General features: G+C 49.3%; 1 protein-coding gene across 5 annotated transcripts in view; it reads left to right on the forward strand.

Moving 5' to 3' along the window:
- SYT6 (synaptotagmin 6) overlaps nucleotides 1–19,769 on the forward strand; it is a 97,249-nt gene that overhangs the window by 45,794 nt on the left and 31,686 nt on the right. For all 5 annotated transcript variants that reach the window (XM_050954341.1, XM_050954342.1, XM_050954343.1 and 2 more), the window contains one exon: nucleotides 2,211–2,769. In XM_050954341.1, coding sequence (XP_050810298.1) covers nucleotides 2,211–2,769 — 559 coding nt within the window. The remainder of the gene's footprint in view (nucleotides 1–2,210; nucleotides 2,770–19,769) is intronic.

Below are 19,769 nucleotides of genomic sequence, written 5' to 3' on the forward strand. Positions count from 1 at the left end.
TAATGGTGCCGATGTGTTACTGTCACCCATCTCCCTCTTGCACCTTCCTCAGATGTATGGAGGTACAAAGCTACATGGAAAAAAATCATGTACAAACCTCCAAGAAAGAAAGGCATCACGTTGGCCGTTCTGGTAACACACTCAAAACTCACCCGGGCTCCAAGGTTTGCGTAGTGGAGAAGGCCCCCTGGGTAGCAGCCCTGTTTCTTTTGTGCATCCTGTCACATCATTTCTGGCCCCTGAGTGCCACATCAAAACCAGAGATCAAGCTGCTAACCCTGCCCTACTTTGTTTGATTCGCTGCCCTGCGGCTGCCTCCTGTACTGAGTATTGCATAGCTGGGTATCCTCTTGAATCCCTAATAAATGCATGTGAATGAGTGTGAATGATCAAATCAGGTACATGAGCCGTCTCTGTAGCAGGTCAAGCTGCTGTGGTGCTGAGGCTGCAGGTAGGGTAGAGACAAGTACTGGAGCAGGGATTGTTCTTGGATTTATTTCCAAATCGCTCCTTCCTGTGCCAGGCACACACCTTTTCATTCTGTGCCCTCCTGGGGCCTGGTGGGATCTCCATCCAGCTCCACACAACCACGACATGCTCACTGCTGAGTCAAAACTCCCCCTAGCAACCTGAAGGGCCCTCCTGAGTCCAGTCCCCTGCTGTCACAGGCAGCCCTGCCACATAACCCTATTCATAAATGTATCACTAAGAGCTATCGTAAATCTGGTTAGCCCCAAGGCTCCTATTTGGAGGCTGTTCCAGAGCCTCTTTCCTTTGATGGTTAGGAACCATCTTCTCATTTCCAGTCTAAATCTATTCATGGCCAGTTCATTGCCATTGGTTCTTGTGCCCACACTGTCCTTCACTTAAACAGCTCTTCTCCCTTCCTGGCGTTTACCCCAATGTGCTTACAGGCAGCAGTCACATCCCTATCAGCGTTGTGTTGCTAACCTAAACCCCCCAAGCTCTCCGTTCTCCTTGCCATCTTAGTAGCCCTTCCAATTTGAGTTCATCTTCCTCAGAGCCTGCTATATTAATGAAAGGTAATTCCAAAGCCAAGCTACATGACCCCCAGTGTCGGCCTTCTACCCTGTCTTGGCTGCTCCACGGTCTTCAGTTCCTAGAGTCCTCTACCAGAAGGGGTGCTGCACCATCCCTTTGTATTCGGGGAATGTCTAATGAGCCGTACCTGCCCCAGTGCTTCGGCAGTATCTAGCCTGCTGCCCCAGAGCATCCTGCCATGCTGTTACACGGCCTCTCACACCACACTAGGCAACTGGCAGGCTCAGTGCTCTATGGTGCAGGCCCAGCTTTGGGAGTGAGGCAGGTTATGGGTGATCAGGCAGGGAGCTGGGGCTCCTTGAGTTCTCAGTTTTTAGCTACAGAGCAAAAGGAAGAGCTGAGGGGCATCACCCAGCTCACGCAGGGGCAGATTCTGCCACTCTGCAGAGACAATTAAAGTGAATAACAACAGCAGGATCCCACTAGAGCCCGGAGAACCTGTACTGGGAAATCAGCAGGGCCTCTCTGAGCCCCTTCCCTTCAGAGTGAAACATGAAAAATGCATCTGAAGAAGCATGAAATGCTTTTAATGCTGAGGTCCCCTGGGACTGGAGCTGCTTCCATGGGAGATGGGGACACAGCCTGCCAGGTCTGCATGTGCCACTGCCTGGCTGGCATCTGTTGGGGGAGGTCTGAGTACAGCAGGGCCCGGAGGCAGACATCTTAGCTAGTCTTGCCTCTACTTGCCTGGCTTTCACAGTCCTGTGAATTCTGAGGGGAAGGAAGTTTAGTGCCATGGTCTGGCAATGGAAGAGTGCAAGAGAACTGGAGAGTCTCCCTGGCCTGTGGGCTGTGGCTTGGACACAGTGTATTTGCTCTCATTTATGTCACAGGGGCATGGAAGGAGAACAAATGAGAACTGGAAGGCCCCTGGGCTTCTGCTTGTTATCTGGGCTCCTCAGTTCAGGCACGTCTCTGTGTGTGAGGGGGGAGGCGGCACCTCTGCAAGCTAGGCTGAGATGTTTCCATTGCAGATCCAGGAAGAGAGCCTAATGCCCCAAACTCATAACCAGCTCAGAGGTTCCCCACAGACAGCACAAGCACTCGTTCCCCTCCTTCTCCCATCCCCAGCTCTGCTTGGGTTAATCTAGGGAGGGAGCAGTGGGAATGTGCCAGGCAAAGTGTACAACTGTCCTCTCCCCTTGCAGGCACATTTCCTTCAAGAGGCACCTGCCTCGGCAGATGCACGTGTCCAGCATGGACTATGGCACAGACCCGCCCCTTGAGGCCGAGCAGCCAACGAGCATCGGAAGGATTAAACCAGAGCTTTATAAGCAAAAGTCTGTGGACTCTGAGGACCCGAAAAAGGAGGCGGCAAAAACCTGTGGGAAAATAAACTTCACCCTCAAATATGACTATGAGAACGAGACGCTGATTGTGCGGATCCTCAAGGCCTTTGACCTGCCGGCCAAGGATTTCTGCGGCAGCTCAGATCCCTACGTCAAGATCTACCTCCTGCCGGACAGGAAGCGCAAGTTCCAGACACGAGTCCACAGGAAGACTCTGAACCCCACCTTTGATGAGTCCTTCCACTTCCCTGTGCCCTATGAGGAGCTGACTAGCAGGAAACTCCACCTGAGTGTCTTCGACTTCGACAGGTTCTCCAGGCATGACATGATAGGGGAGGTTATCTTGGAGAACCTGTTTGAGGCCTCGGACATTTCCCGGGAAACCTCCATCTGGAAGGACATTCAGTACGCGACAACTGTGAGTATCTGCTGCAGAGGAGCCACGTTGGCTTTCAGATGGGTTGAGATTTATGCAGATATTGTGCATCAATGTTATATGCACTGCCTGTGCACATTAAACTGGATAGTGTGTCTAGCCATCCACACCAGGAGAGCGTGTGTCTTTGTCCTCTCCTCCCCCCGGCTGCTCCACACCAATAATAAGAGTCTATTAGAGTAGCTAGTTAACAGAGTTTCTCCATTAGCACAAGTGAGAGGATCTCATACTTTTAGCACTGAAGACCTACGGTTTAAACTCCACCGATGATGACCCAAGCATAGTGGAGAGGGAGGCTGTTGTGTGCACAGGCCTGTCAGCTCTACCAGGGTCCTCATTTATTGCAGATCCCATTCTAGCTCCACCTGCCCCATCTTGCTGTTACCTACCTGTTCAGTACTGTTTGTTGTGCGACTTGTGCCCCACATGTGGTGAGTCACGTACTCAGTCTATGGTAGCTTGAAAGCTCTCAGTGTCTACCATGTGCATAGGATGGACATTAATAAATTACTCTGGAGGAACATCCTGGTCCATCAGATCACTTACCTCCATTTTGAGAAGTTACACTGTCTTTATTTACTGGGTGACCTGTTTCCACAGTATCAGAAAACATCATTTTGGAAACGTGTAGGAATTGCTAAGTTTCCTGGAGCTTTTCTTTTTACCTTTTTGAAAAGTAACATTTTCAAGTCCTCTAAACAAAACAAATTAGCAAACAACTCCAGCCTCCAAGCTGATCCTGCATGGAAAATTCAAGCAGAGACGCTCAAGCCATTATTATTGTTCAGTATTAATCTGGCTCTCTCAGAAGCCCCTCAGAAATCTACACCCAGAGGGATCAGCTGGAAGCATAACTTTTGTTTGCTTTTCGTGTATAAGTTTACATCATCATTTCACCTCTTTTAAAGTTCAACCAGAAGTTGTGGAATTAATCACTAAGTAAAATTCTATTCCGTAAGTTGTGCAGGACAGGCTAGAGCATCATAATGATCCCTTGTAGCTGTAAAATCTGTGAATCTGGAGATAAAATGTACAAATAGTGGCAGCTTCATCATTCAGATGCTGTCCTTAGCCCTGAGTGCACAGTCGGGGTCTTGTTGGGCTATGATTGTCTGACAGGGTAGTACACTGCCTATCAGCGCTGCCTGGCAGTGTCACTCCTCACTGCCCCCTGGCTATTGGTGGAGCTGGGCTGGCCACATGAGCTCTGGGAGTATGGGTGATGCTGACTAATGACTCATGCAGTGCTACCCTCATCCGCTCTTTGGCAGTGGAGCAGTTGCAGTAGCTCCCTCCCTTGTGCTGCACGGGGGAGAATACCTGCAATAACGGTGATGGTGAGACAGGGCAACACATTATGAACAATGGCCTGTAAGAGGCTGCAGTGTTAGCCCCACACCCTGTCAGCAGGTGATGATCCTGCTGGGAAATAAAGCCTATTGTGCTGGCTCACTGAAAAGGACGCTTATTACCCCTCGGGGATGAGAGGACATAGAGGTGGTTCTCTGCAGAGAAGATCTAGTGTGTGAGCTGAGCAGCCCGGAGGGAGGATCCTTAGGAGCAGCAGAGGCTGGAGACTGGAGTTTTGGTGGGTGCTTTGAATTTCTTTAGTGAATGAAGGGGGTGGTTCTGATCCATTGTGACTGGTCAGACTGTGGTTATGGCCAGCGGGGGGCGCCAACTGTCCATACTGGCTGCTCAGTTCAGTAGCGTGCACATTAACCCCCACATAAATCACTGGTTTTCTGCTCTTCCCATATCACCTCCAGGAGTGCCTGTTTGGAGATAGTTAGTGCTGAGGGCTAACAACAAACCAATCTGCTCTGTAGGTCTGGAAGCGACTTTCTCTTTTTCTGTCTCATGTCACAGCCTTATTTCTGAGGCTGCAGAATATGCGATTTCCATAGCCCTGTGGCCCAAAGCAAAGGCCTTGTCATCCCTGCTTGGTGATGAGCATATCCACCTGTCTGGCAAACGGAGTGAATGCTTTGTGTAATCCCGCAGGGTTATTTGGTCTCTGAGCTCTCTTGCTTTCTGCCAGGGACTGAGCTCTTGCATAGCCATAGCTATTCCACAGGGGCCAGCAATATTAAAGGACACCTGTTGGCACTGCTCCATGACCTCTAGCAGTATTGCTCTCACTCGCTGGCCACATCCCCATCTTGCCACTCAATTTCTACCAACAATATCACTCCGTCATTGCACTGAGTTCTGACCTTTCCTTGCATTCCCCTCAAGCTAGGGCTCTCCTTAACCTACAAGCGCCACCCATCTGCTGGCCACAGATACCAAGGGCTGTTGAGACCTCCTCAAGCTGTGCCCTGCCCGGGGAGGTGCAGTGCTGAGGGAAGGGAGAGAGCTGCACGTTGCTAATGCAATTGCCGGACAGCCCATCCAGAGCTGGAGTTTGGCTGTTCTGTGCAGGAAAGGATGGAGTGAGCTGAACTGAGCAGTCAGTCCCTTGAAGTGTTTCTGAGGCTAGGGATAGATGAAACGTTCCAGTTCCTGTTTGACTCTGAACTCCATCCCATCACACTGCCGGTTCTGACCCTGACACGCTGGCAGCAGAGACTTGTTTGTCGGGATTCCCAAAGACAGAGCCCTTGGGAGCCAGGGCTGCCCATAGCCGTACCAAACCAGTGTGTGGCTGCGGGTCCCAGGTACTGACGCAGCATCTGGTAACCTGTAGTGCATTTATCTTCACACCAGCCCATCTGTGAGGGGTGTCGGGGGGGGGGGAGGGAGCTGAGGAACAGAGTGGCTGAGTGACTTGCCCAAGGTCACACGGGGAGTCTGTGGTAGAGCAGGGACTCCAGATCTCCAAGTCCTACACTAGTGCCTCCCCACTGGGAGATCCTCATGCTCTAGCTGCCTCTAGCAACATTGTATGGAGATTGGGCGTATTTGCACCCAGGTGGCCCCTGCACTTGCTGTTTGCAGCTGGGACACTCACTAGGCAGAGCTCTGCAGGATCCTCTTTGTTCTCACTTCCTCTTGGATTTCAGTTCAGCCTGTTTCAGAGAAATCCAGGACCTATGATTAGGTCCTTCCGCACTGCCTTGCTGGTGCTAATCCTGAACGGTCCCGCAGCCTGGTCTTCACCTAAAACTGAGGTCAGCCTCGCTATGTCACTCAGGGCTGTGCAGAATGTACCGTCTGGACGGCCATAGTTAGGTCAACCTAATCCAAGGTGGGGATGTGGCTAGGTGGGCAGAAGGATTTTTCTGTCAACTTAGCTCCAGCCTCTCGGAGAGGTGGATACCTACGTCGACGGAGGCATCTACACAACATCACAACATCTGCGCCGCTGCAGCACCATGACTGTGCCGCTTGTGGCAGCTGTAGTGCAGACATACCCTCAGCGTGGACTTGGAACCTGGTCTGTGTGCGCGTGTTGTGCGTGGAGTCCATGTGTGCGCATTGCAGTGCACTGATTCTGTTCACTGTTCAGGGGCGATGTGGTTGCTCATAACTGACAGCTGTCAATGGGCTGCCTGCTACTCGGTTCCGAACAGGGGCGTTTTCAGAACAATGCCTATGGTGGCTGTTTCTCTGACAAGAATATTTTGTTGAGCAGTTGAGGATCTGTTCCTATGAACAACAGGCACCAGTCGAGCCAGACGCTCCCCAGCCCACCCAAAACACCAGCCCTTTTTTGTTTATCTTCATCCATCGTCCTTCGATTTTGGCACTTACTCAGCACTCCCGCCCCCGGCACTTGGAGTACTGCCCTATAACCCCCTTCTCAGTGCTACTCCAGTCACTTGCTCCAGAGTTTGTTCAGTTTGTGAGTCTCCTGGCTCAGGCCTATACAGTTTTGCGTAGATTCTGTGATGAATTTCCTGGTCCCAGGGTGTGCAGCCTAAACCTGATTTGCGCATCAGTTATTTGACATGACTAGTGTGTTGGAGACTTAAGACAGAAGTGTTCTTTTGCTGATTTAATGTTTCTAACTTCAAATTACTTCTAGGGAATAGTTCACTGCTTTGAAATCCTAATACCAGCTTTGCACTCCAGACATTGCTATGAAATTGCTTGCTTTTCCCACTGTGAGAACATGCTTCGATTTCTCTGTGGCCACAGCTGGAGTTCTCTAGCTAATCTTTACCTACCGGACGAAAAGCGTTGATTAGGTCATTTTGTAGCCAGAGTCTGCCCTTACTCCCCACAGGCTGAGCAAGCTGGCTTGAGGCTGGATTGAATTTAATTTTCCAATGGCTTTGAAAGGCTCTTCCTTATGAAATGTTCCTTATAAGAGGGAGTTTAAACAAAACCACTGAAATACATAGTTAAGAAATTTGCCAGATTAACTGTCTTGTTTGAGATGGAAGTCCTTTGTGTACTGGGCTGCTTTGGAAGGGTGTCTGTTATCTTTAAGGATCATCGCATGCAGGCTTTATCTTTCATCCTTGAAATCCTTCCTATTGTACTTGCACTGGATAAGACCATAGCAGTTCCTACAGCCCTGGAGCAAAGACTCATTATTTCTGTGTGAAACTCCACATTTATCATTATAATGGTAGAGCTGTCGTGCATGTTGCAAACATCTCCATAATGCTGTAGTTATTGCTAAAAATCCACAGCTCACATTACTAATTTACTGAGGCTGGCTTATTGTAAGGAATAGTAGCCATAACAGGATAACAAATATGCACCAGGTCTCAGGCAGCAGTAGCCCCGGGGATGCTAGCATTTGGCCTAAATGAAGTTCTTAATATTCTCATTTTGTGATGCAAACAACAAGGCCAGGTTTAGCTTCTGTTAATATGGCACCCATGTTTAAGCCATTCCTGACACCTAGAAGAGACAGGTAATATGTATAGACTGCTTGAGAGAGCTTTTCCCAAAAGCATATTCAGTGGCTGTTGCGCTGGGCTGCTGTTGCTCACAGACCCTTCTGTACCATAGATCACTTGCAGTTCTAGGTGCAAGTTATTTAACAGGGCTCTGCTGTGACTACCAGAGGCAGGTGGCTCCTTACCCCACCTGGACATAATGGACTAGGGAGTGGCTCCCTGGAGTGAGAGGATATAGAGTGTGGACTGAGCAATTCTGGGGTAGGAAGCTGAGGAGCAGCCCAATTGAGGAGGAAGGCTTAAACCTAACTCTGTTGTTCATTTCTTTGGTAATAAAGCCAGCCCCAGTTGGGACAGGCATCCACTAGCACACTGGTCAGCGCTTCAGAGCTGAGGCAGATGATACGGTTTTTTATAGTGCCTTCCAGCGTGAAATCTGAAAAATACAGTGCAGTTAAAGAACATCAGAGCCCAGAGAGAAAAGATATTTTTCTTTCCTTTTCTCCAGAAGGAAGAAAACAAGTTTCCTCTTTATTGTAAAAGTGTCAGAGGGGAATGAAAGGACGGGATCGTCAGTGGAGAGGGTCTGTAACAATGCCAAGTGTGTAGTTTGTATTTGACTGTGGAGCAGAGTTCAAGGTTGGGTGTGTAGGAAGTGGTAAGGGCTTTCTCAGGGGAGAGAGAATGGGGTTAGCTAATGGCACGTACTGAACAAGCAGAGAATTCCTAACAGAGGGATTATTAAAAGACAGGCTGTGAAGGGGTCATATTGGCTGTGAGGTGAGCAGAGCAGGCTGTGTACAGCCAGTAGCATCTAGCAAGCCTCACAGAACACCCCCAGGACAGTATGGGACAATTGCTTAGCTCTGTCCTGCCATCCTCTCCCTATCACATACATGGTTCCATTCATTTCCATGGGAGTGCTGCAGGCACTGGTCTGCCACAGCCAGTTGTAACTACCCAGGTACACTTCTGTTTTAGCAGAAAGTGGGAAGATAAATGTGGTTCTCATCCTACAGTACCAGCAAAGGCTTGAGCAGCGAAGAACGTGTTAATTCATGTAGGTGAAAAAGCAGAATGTGCCCAAAGGAGGATGTACAGCCATTCAGACAGTGCCTCTGCTGAGCAGCTATTGAATGAATGAATTGTAGCTTATGAACCTGTGAGCCATTCTGGTCTCGATGTTTGCAAAGCTTATCGATCCAGACTTTCCGCTAACTCTGCTGAGCTGCTGACGTGAGTTAGGAAATGGCCCAGTGTCTCAAATGTGCAGGTAACTCACCCATCCAAATAGGGCCCTTCTCACTGGTCTCATTTGTGGTAACAGAGTAAAACCCTCCGAACCATGCTCACTGTCAGTGCTGGTAGGGCCAGGTCCGTGCCCTGTGCAGCTTCTCGCAGAGCAAGGAGAGGAGGAGAAGGTGCCTTTTGGATGCTCTCTCAGTCTAAAGGAGATCTCTTCTAGCATCTGTGTCCATGGCCTCCTGCTAGGGCTGCTCCCAAGTGAGCCCTCTGACTAATGCATGGAATGAATCAAGGCCAGCACTGTGCCCTGCCCAAATGAGCAGTCACTGGTATGCTGCACAGCCCAGTCAGGCGCACAGAACCAGAACCAAGCACAGACGCTTTCCCACTTATTATTTGTCTACTTGGGCATGATAACAAACAGTCCGCGCCAGAATGGCTGTTCCCCAGTATTTGTGTGTAAACTCTTTGCTAACCCCTGCCACCTCCTGCTGTGGTCCGGTGTGCGCTGCATGGGTGGAGCTGCAGTGGCTGACGCAGTCAGTGCTTGAGAGGCTGTTCCAGGGACGTGGTGCAGAGCACTTCCCTGCAGTAGGGCTTTTTCTGAGCTCTTTGGCATCTGTAGGAGACAGGGTGAGATAAGTTCCTGAATCTCAGTTTTTAGCAGCTCAGTTTGAGACATCTTCAGGGAACCTGATTTTCACCTGCCCCAGGGTCTCACACTGCCTCCCCCAAAGCTAAGGAATTATAATTACCAGTCACAGGTGACAATCTTGCTCAGTGACCACTTGGGCAGATCTTACAAGGAACCCTGGGGAAGCTTTGTTAGTATTAATTGGTTATAGGGCGCCATAAAGCATATGGACTGGGCTGATTCCCAGCCACACACGGGAAGGACTGGGCTGGGCTTTGAGTAACATTCCTCTCTATCTTCACAGAACTCTTGCCCAGATTTTATTCTGAAAACTCCTTGGACTCGGCAGGCGAGATGGGGCTAAACCAGAGCCAGAGCATGCTCCCCTCTCCCTCTCCCAGAGCACAGCCTGACATTTGGCATAGCTTGGGATCACAGCTGGATCCAGACTCTGCAGCTGGAGTAATACACAGTGTTATCCTTTTACAGGAATCAATTTGGCAATTTCCCTTTCAAGAGCTCCATTTGCCCAGAAAGCAGGCCCTGCTAAGTCTTGTAATGCCTGGATGCGTCAGTGGGGTTCTATGGTCTCTGATAGGTGCCTTCAGCTGCAGTCTGTAAGAACCTTCACTTGCAGCTACTGGCTCTCAGAAGGGTGTGAAATTCTACCTTGGAAAACAAGAGAAAAACTCATCCCCGTTGAATTCTTCCAGCCAAATGTCTAATCTGTATAGACAAGAGCAAATGCTTTGACACCTATGCAGAAAGAGGGCTTGGGAGCTAACTGGAGCCACAGAGCCAGAGGATCAGTACAAGCTGCGATCACTAAGCTCTGTGTAGGGAGCCAGGCCCCAGTGAGGGGTTTCTGAGGGATGTAAGTGATGTATCGAATGGGTGCTGCTGTCATAGACCCGTTCCTCAGCACAATTAGGGGGTGCTGCTGCAGATCGGGTATTACCAAGCTGCCCTTTCCATGTTCTCTTCTACAGGTGTGTAGCAGGGTGGATCCCTGTTCCTGCCCTGAAGGGATTAAAAGCAGCCTTTAGGCTGGGCTGATTGGGGAAGTGGCAGCAGCTGGGGCCAGGCCCCAAACTGAGCAACAGGCCCTTATATGAGGGCAGAGAAGCCAGGAGCCCAGACAGTCTCTCTCTGTGTTCAGAGAGAGAAGGGCCTGGCTGCAGAGAACCAAATAAAGTACCTAGGGTGAAGCAGGGCTGGGGAAAGGCAGAGGAGCTGGGGAGCTCCTGCCTGGAAAGGCCCAGGCTGCAGCCTAGCAGAAGGCTAAGAGGTACTGGGCATTGCAGGGTGCAACCCAGGGGTAGGCCAAGGCAGCAGGTCCAACCCTCTTTGCCGATGATGAGAGGCTAATGCTGCAGTCTGCCCCAGGGCGTGGGGCTAGCCAATGACTAGGCAGTTGCCAAGACACTGAGGCAAAGTGGGGATAGAGGGTGGGGGGTTCCCAGGGAGGGGAAACCCCTAAGAAAGAGGAAGGGGTTACTACCAGGGGGCAGAACCCCACATAAAAGGGGCACTGGGGTCCAGGGAGGGACTTGGGGCCAGTAGCTGAAAGGTGGATCACTGGCCTGCAGAGGGCGCTCCGAGCTGGAATTTGAGCTAATTCCTGAAGCAACCAGCAGGAGGCGCCATGGGGGTGAGTTGCGTCCAGGTTACAAGGTACATTTATCAATTACAATCCACATTTATCCTGGCAATCCCAACATGCGTGGGGGCTGCTTTGTGCAGCTGGGGGTTCCTGGCACCACATCTGGTGCAGGAATATACTATCTGATCTGACACTTCTGATGGCAGCGCACTATCCAGTCAGTCAGCTCCATTAGCTCCCTTGGGGTAAAATCGATGGCAGTGACACCAGGCTGTGATGTAGAGCCGAGCTTGGCTCTCTGAGGAGGAGTTCAGCACTTTCATGAGCAGAGCTGGTGCGGTGCATTAAAATTCACAAGCTCTAAAGCCTGTCCGTACAACCTGGGAGGAGGAAGGTTTAAAGCCTTGCTCGCATTTTCTGCTGTATTTGCTGGGTTGGCTTCTAGCTATTTCCCCCACTCCCCATCTCGGCTGCATGGTGGGTCAGAGCCTGAGTGGGTGCCTCTTTAAAGTGTGGCTAGCTCTTTGCTGTCAGCAAGGAGCAGCTGGGCCTCTGCCCACCGGTGCTCAGGAAGAACGGGTCTGCATAGCTGTCCAACTCCTAGCGGTGCCGTGTGTCAAGGTAGACATTCTCCAATCCACGCTCCTTATTCTCATTACACCAAGCTCCGTGGGCACAGATTGAAATAAAGCAGTAGAGAGGAGACAGGCCCAGCTAGCCTGAAACAGCCCCTGCCTGGCCAGCCAGGTGCATGAGTGCCTTTGTCTGTCCAAATGTTGCCACATGCCCTCCCCACATTGGGGGGGTGGGCATCTCTGCTTTCACTTGGCAATTGCATGGGGCTAGGGGTTGAGCTCTGTGGAACACTCTCTTGAACCATAAACCAGCAGCCGTGGAGCTGCATGGGGCCCCCTTAGCTCTCGCCTGGGGCTGGGTACACAGAAGCCACAGGGCAAAGCCCGAGAGCAGAGCAGGCACAACTCTCCCGCTAGCACCCACTGTGTGGTGGGAAGCTGCTGGGGCGTTCCACTGTCCCGGAAGGGAGGGGTGGGGAAGCTACCATTAAATGACTTCTTAGCACAATATTCTAACTGAAGCATCAAGTTATCCTGCTGCATTAAGAGAATTAATGACAAAGGGAAGCTCTGGGCCCAGAGATAGAAAATCCTGTGACAAAATCCCCAGTGGGCCATGTCCCACTCCCCATCCCCCCCACCACGCAGGGGCCAATGGTTCCATTGCAGCACATGCTGGGTCTCTCCCAGGGCCTCTTGCCCTCTGTCCCTCACAACCTGGGGCAGCTCCAGCTCCTTACAGGTGCCCAGGTGCTTCCCTGTGCAAGGCTGGTTCCTTCTAGCAGGGGCCACCCCAGAGGGTTCAGACACCCCATGGCCATGTTGTCTGTCCCCAGCCTGTAGCACCTCAGTTGCAATGCGTTAATCATGAGGAGGTGGTGGGATGTGCCCCTGGTGGTATTGGAGCAGCAGGGTTTATGGGTGCCCAGCTGTGTATTATTCTCTGAGCCCACTGGCTTCTGGTCTAGGGACCAGATGTTTAATAAAAATGCCATTGAATGAAGGCAAAGTCTTTTGCCTGTGGCATGGTTTGTGCTGGGTGGAGGGACAGGCAGAAACCCTTATACTTGCCCAGTCTGACCACTGTTTGCACAATACTGGAGCTAACATGAATGAAACATTACCCCTGGGCAGAGGGTCAGCACGTCTGGGTGCTTAAGGGTCTTGTCCTGACGCTCTGCACAGGGGAGGGTTTCACTTTACAAGATGAAAAATAAAGCAATGGTATTGATGAGTGTCCTTCTCCTGTGCCTTTCTCTTTGCAAGTGTTCATCAGCACATGCTCTGTTGTTATATTCATACAGTGGCCAAAGTCTGTGCAATGAGCTTTGCAGTCATATAAACCCTACACCCTGTAGAGCTTACCCTACAGCTGGGGGTGGGACGCAGCAGGTGAAGCAAACAGACTGTGCAAGGTGAGAGGGGAAATAAATTACACTGCCTGGTTTAAATGGGGAAAACAGAATAACATTCTTAATAGAACATCCCTCAGGGAGCACAGGATCAGTGACTGCCAAGGAGCAGGCAGAGCGGTGGAGGTAGTTTGCTGGGCACTCTTGTTACAGGTTAGAAAGTATCTTCGCCTCAGAGACTATAATTAAAATCAGAGTTCCATTCTCTTCAGTGGGAGGTTTGCTGGGTATCAAAGAATCACATAACTCCGCTGGGGTTCCTCAACAGAAATACTTAATTTTTATTAAACCGAGGAAAGTTTTCCACAAGTGAAAGCAGACTTAGGTAGTTCTCCCTCTTAATCATACAGTCCTAAGAACTTAGTGGATGTGTGGACTAGGAAATACTGACACTTTAACCAGAATCCTGTTCCAAACGTCCCATCTGAGGGTACGCTGAAGAGCTATATAGTTTGCAGGAGCCAGGGATTTTCAGTGCAGAAGGCGATGTGAAGCACAGTATGCAGACTGCAGATGGGCAGGCATGTATATCTGAACCTGAATACACAGCCCTGATACTGCTCTCATTCCTGTCAAGTTGGAGATGCAATACAGACACACTCTACATTAGCTTAGAATGCCATGTTTTATGTTTGTAGGATTACCTTGACTGCATTCTGTAATATAACAGAGACACACTATTGTCCTTTCTTCTCCTCTTTCTGGAAGTGTCCCTCCCCCTCAAACCCACTTGCGGGAATTTGCTCTAAATCACACAGCTGAGCAACTCCTCAAGACATTCATTTTAATCCCACCGTACTTGAATACGTCATTTCATAGCCTCTCTGTGGAAAAAAATTAAAAAACTCCTCCCCATAGATTTACTATTGTGATGAAGAGCCACAGAGCATATGGTGTAGCCACCCTGTGTCTCCTCACCTCGTTAAAAAAGAAACAAAAAAGGAGTAGATTATCAGATGTAACTCCATGCCCTCGTCCAGACTAACCCGCGGCATCGGCGGGTTAAAATCGATTGCTCGGGGATCGATATATCGCGTCTAGTCTGGACGCGGTGTATCGATCCCCGAGCGCGCTTACATCGATTCCGGAACTCCATCAATCCGAACGGAGTTCCGGAATCGACGCGGAGAGCCGCGGACATCGATGGCGCCCCGTCCAGACTGGTGAGTATCTCGATTTTAGAAATTCGACTTCAGCTACGTTATTCCCGTAGCTGAAGTTGCGTATCTAAAATCGATTTTAATTCCTAGTCTGGACGTGGCCTTAGTGAGCTTGGGAACATTAAAGCAGAGAATGACTCTTCCCAAGAACTAATGACTAATACAACTGTAACAATAATTAGCGTAGCTAATGGAATTAAGAGCCAAGCTATTACATTGCAGAGAGAGAGTGTAAAGCGGCTAGCAGGACAGCCTAAGTCTTCACTGAATGCAGATGATATCGCACAGGATAACGGGAATAGAAACTAGCAACATTTCTGCAACTGTCTGAGCACTTAGGCAGCATTGTTCATTCGTATTCTCTCTCTGAGCTCAGTGTCCTCACTCAGAAGCAGCTATTATTTTCAAGCTATCTGCCTGCCTCATCTCTCTGGCTGGGAGTAGTTGAACTTCAGTCAAGACCCTGAAGCCACAGAGATTCTAAAAGCTGCAGATGATATGCAGGGAACTCTGATGCTTTAATGAGGCCCCTGGTTAATATTCTGGGAAGCTAGAAATTCAACTCCCAATGGACTTGTCAGTAGGTGCTAAGGACAGGGCAATATAATAGGTGAAAACACAGTTACCGAGTTGTATCTCATTGACAGTGAGATTGGGACTACGATGTTTTTGTTGTGCCATTAGACTAAACTGTTTGTCATTTTGAAGGGAATGGTCTTTAGGAGAGTTGGTATTTTAAGAGAGAGAGATCCTGGAGGGAGCTCTGACTGGACTGGTATATCAAACATTTTACAAGCAACTTGCATCTTTTGTGACAATATGTCTTTAGATTCTTACAAGTCTAGTCATACATCCCCTCTATTCAGAAAGCATTTAGCTGTCACTGCTTCTTTCATACTCTTCGTGTTTGAAAAGATTTGGGATTTATTTGCTAGTCAAGAGAAGTCTAGTGTCAAGAACCAATACTTTACTACATCGCTCATTAGGATTCTGCACCTCTAAGTGGAATAAATATCGAATCTTTTGCCAGAGAAAGAGTGGGAAATCATTTGGCATAAATCACATGCATCAACAAGACCTAGTCCTCTAACACATGGGCATTTTACCTTTCCTCAATGTAGATACTTCTCTTGCTAGTTCTGTCACTTGAATACTAACAGCTGCAATTTCAAGAGATAATTTTATCACAATGGAAGGAACCAAATGCCCCTTCTGCAATGATAAATGGATTGTATGCCCTATGCATGAAATAAGCAAACTTGTAACCATGCTCTGTATATGTTTGGGAATATTTCTGCTTAGTTCAGAGTATAATGTTTTTCCACAGCCTGAGCGATACAAATCTGTTTATAAACTCAGTTTGGCTTTACTTTTTTTTAAATTCCCATGAGCAAGACAGCGTTACACATCAGACTATGCTATTAGAAGGTGTCACTGGGTGGGCTGGGGCTGCAAAGGGTGTTAAGAGCTGTGTATAAAGAGCTGCACACACGAATCCATTTGCTATGCACAACAACATGTATTATTGGTCCTAGAAACCCCAGGAGCTATGCTATGTGTTCCTGAGCACCAGCTACCGGCACCATATGGTTAACTAGCTATTTACATGTATAGCCATCATAGAGTGACCAGATAGCCCAATATTAGGGGCTTTGTCTTATATAGAATGCTATTATTCCCCCACTCCCAATTTTTCACACTTGCTATCTGGTCATCCTAAGCACTCCACTCATTTATAGAGCACTCGCAACAAGGGCTTAAAACCCCAGTGCAGCCTGCAGCTAGATGAGGTGACTGGGTCATGTGACAGCAGCCTGGAGGCAGAGCCACTATAAAAGGCAGCCTTTTCCACAGCAGCAGAGATTTGGAGGGTGGCTCTCTGGCAGTGAGGACTGTGTTTGGCTTAGGGAGAGCCAAGCAGTGTCAGGACTGGGGAAAGGAGCCTGTGACTGCAACCTCAGTGCAGTAAAGTGGATTATTTGTGCTGGGAAAGGAAGAGTTTGCACCTGGCATGGCTGCACAAACTGATTACATTAGTCTTGTATTATGTCCTAATTAAGACGGGGAGGAAATGTGAGTAGGCTGCATGCAGGTCAGTGGGGAGTCAGGGGAAAAGTGGAGGCCTGGCTGCCAGATGCTGGGATGGAGCAGACTGGCCCTCTGATGGTAGGTTGCTGCTACAGCCTTCAGCTTTCCATCTACCCCATTCCTGAGTCTCACTTACTCCACTCTGGCAGTGTAACAGGGCTGTGGTAATACATGCTGGGCCTGATTCTCAGTTCACTTAGATTTTCTGACCTTCTCTTGACTATGTGTTATGGAGCTGTAACATTCCTGTTCATGATAATGCTTTGGGTTATGCCTCCTGAACGCTTTCTCCTTTGCTAACCTGTCTCTGGCCCACTTTAGTCTTGTCCAGTGACTGTGAAATGCCAACAACTGCAATGGCAGTCATTGCAAACCACCATCTGGGATGTGGCTTCTTTGCCTGCTCTTTCCAGAGCACTTGGTCACCATGCATGCCTCTTCTGTTGGCTTGAGTGCCCTGTTTCTAGAACTCTTCTTATATAGAAGGTAGCGTAGGCAATAAGGCTGGAGAGGGGATTATGGGCTAGCCCCAGAGACACCTGAGCATTTGGCTTTACAATTACAACCCCTGCTGATCTGGCAGGACAGGAGGATGCACAATGTGCGTTTCTTGGGTACCCTGGAATGTTGGTGTAGAATACTAGGGAAGGAAGTAGCAAGATGACACAATAATTAGTTGTGATTCTTCTCTCTGTTTATCAAGTACCAAGGGACCAGTGAGCCATTAATCCACTCCTGACCAAGCTGAAGCAGATAACAGATTACTGGTCTCTTGGCTACACTTGAGAGTTACAGCGCTGGTGGTGGCTTTATAGCACTGTAACTCACTCCCCGTCCACACTGGCAAGGCACATACAGCGCTGTATCTCCCTGGCTACAGCGCTGCTTGTACTCCACCTCCATGAGAGAAGTAAAGAGTAGCGCTGGGGTGCCAGTGTAAACAGGGAATAATCTTAGTACACTGTAACTGACCTCCGGAAGCTTCCCATAATCCTTTTAAGTAAAGATTACTCTTTGTTTTGTTGTGATGCCTCTATTTTGTTGTCAACTCCGGGCTCCCAGAGCTGCTTATCTAAAAAACCAAACACAGCTACTGTTTGCTGTGACTGAGCAGAGGCAGGCAGGGGCGCTCCCTTTGGAATGCCCACAGCTAGTGTTTGCTTGAGAAGAGAAGCAGCGCGGCGGGCGGGAGGTTCCGTTTCGAAGCGGCTGCTCATCTGGTCTGTGAGGAAAAAAAGCTGTTTGCTTTCAGTGAGTGAGAGGGAGTGGGGGAGGGGGTTGGAACGTGCAAGGCAGCTGCTGACACAGTGTCAGCTCCAAAAATCTACACTCTCTCTCCCCCATGCTCCCTGTCACATTCCACCCACCCCTTTTGAAAAGCACGTTGCAGCCACTTGAATGCTGGGATAGCTGCCCATAATGCACTGCTCCCAATGCTGCTGCAGATGCTGCAAATGTGGCCACGACAGTGCGCTGGTAGCTGTCAGTGGACAGACTGCAGCACTTTCCCTGCTCAGCTGTACGAAGACAGGTTTAACTCCCAGCGCTGTACAGCTGCAAGTGTAGCCATACCCTGGGTGGCAGAGGAAACCAGAGGGAGAGAGGCTGTAATTTATCAAAACAGTGACCACTTCCTCCAGGAACTAGCTGTTTGGCTCCCTTGGAGCTGGGGTGGCAGAGGAGCTCCAGAGCTTGCTTCAGCCCTTAAGTAGCTTTTACTAATGGTTTGATGCAGAAATGTAGCTACTAATTGCACAGTTAACTACTGGTCCCACTACAGCTAGTTACTTTCTTCTCCTGTGCCTACATTTACTCTAGCCCTATTTACTCTAGTGTGCGCATCGGGTCAGTGTACAGGGTCATACAAGTTCCGGTTCTGTGACTAGTTCAGCAATCTCATGCTGTGTAATTGTGCTCATGCTACTAGCAGTTTCTATACTTAAGAATTCTACCGCAAATGGGTCTGGTCTGAGACAACCTGAGTTGCTAACGAATCTGTGCTCCCTGAGCTTATAAAAGTAGGGGCTGGGCAAAGGCAACTCACATCATAAAGATCCAGAGGGAGAGAAGTTCCCTGGCTTGGGGCTTTTGCATGCAGCAGGACAGCACGTAATCCCTTTGCGTATGTACTGACTTCCTCAAGCAAAAGGCAAAGCTGAGAATGCCCCAGGACACAGCCAGTATGCTTTTGTTGATGGGATAAAACCGTGTGGAAATGGGAAATAAGCATGAATAACTGTCCCCGATGTCATATGGACAAGCTCATATCTATGACTTGCAGCACATTGCTATAAGAACTCTTTTTTTGTTATATTAGCAACTGCACAATTTGGTCCCCTCCTAGCTAGCATACACACAAAATTGAAAATAATGCAGCATGCTTCCAAAGTGATTCTTGTTTTGCATGTGTCTTGTACTGTTCTATTAAACTGCTGCTCTGTGCCGCCCCAGAAGTGGCTGCATTTTGTAGTGGTTGATATATCCCCTGCCTATCTCTCAAAGACTGTGTGAGGCTCAGTTAATATTTATGTAGCACTTTATTTTTGCTGAGGATAAAAAGCGGAGTGTGGAATATTAGATGAAGGGCAGGGCTTTTCCATTCAGACATGCACAAGATGTGTAGGGGGAAGTGCCTTTGAGAGTTTGCCTGGAGCACTGGGGATGGGCTAGGGAACAGATGCAGACCTCTAGGATTACATTTGATTCTGGTCTAGGGGGCCTCACTCCAGATTTTACTAAACATCACAAACCCACAAGCACAGCTGGCACTAATGGCCTCCTTACTGGCAGCCTCAGAGGAGAGACTAAAATTTCAGTGTACTATGGCAACTTAAGTCTCCTTTCTATCACCACTTCAGGGTAACTGCCCCTGTATTCCCCCCTCCATGGCTCACTGTACGAGTTCCCAGGCAATCTCAGACCTCCAACCATCATCTGCCTGGGCACTGGGCAGAGACACCTGCCCCTCTCTCTTCTGACTGAGGGACTGTAAGGCTGCACAGCTTCCTGCCTTACACTATGATAGCCCCAGCAAGCCAGTCTGCGTAAAGGCCAGCACCTGAGCTCTGCTTTATGTCTACAGGCTGCAAACTGTGTGTTGCCAGCAGTTACAAGTCCCCACACGGCTCCTTCTAACAAGCACATTTTTTTGCCTTAAGAGAAAAGCATTACAGCAAACGCAGAATAGAACCTAGGTCTCCTGAATCCCAGTTCTGTGCTTTATCCACTAGGTCACACAGCCTCCCAAGTGTAAAGTGGGAGTGATTTGCTCATGGTGACACAACAGGCCAAGGGCAGCATGAGGACTAGAACCTAGAGCTCCTGACTGCCAGTCCTGTGGCTGCCCCATTGGCCCACACTGCCTTCAGCAGGGCACTCAGCCCACAGCCTGAATAGTCACTGTAACAAGTTCAGTACAAAGTCAACACCAAGCGGCTTGTACAGGGCTGCCCAGAGGATTCAGGGGGCA

The sequence above is a fragment of the Gopherus flavomarginatus genome, chromosome 5 (genome assembly GCF_025201925.1).
Source record: "Gopherus flavomarginatus isolate rGopFla2 chromosome 5, rGopFla2.mat.asm, whole genome shotgun sequence".
Taxonomy (NCBI): domain Eukaryota; kingdom Metazoa; phylum Chordata; order Testudines; family Testudinidae; genus Gopherus; species Gopherus flavomarginatus.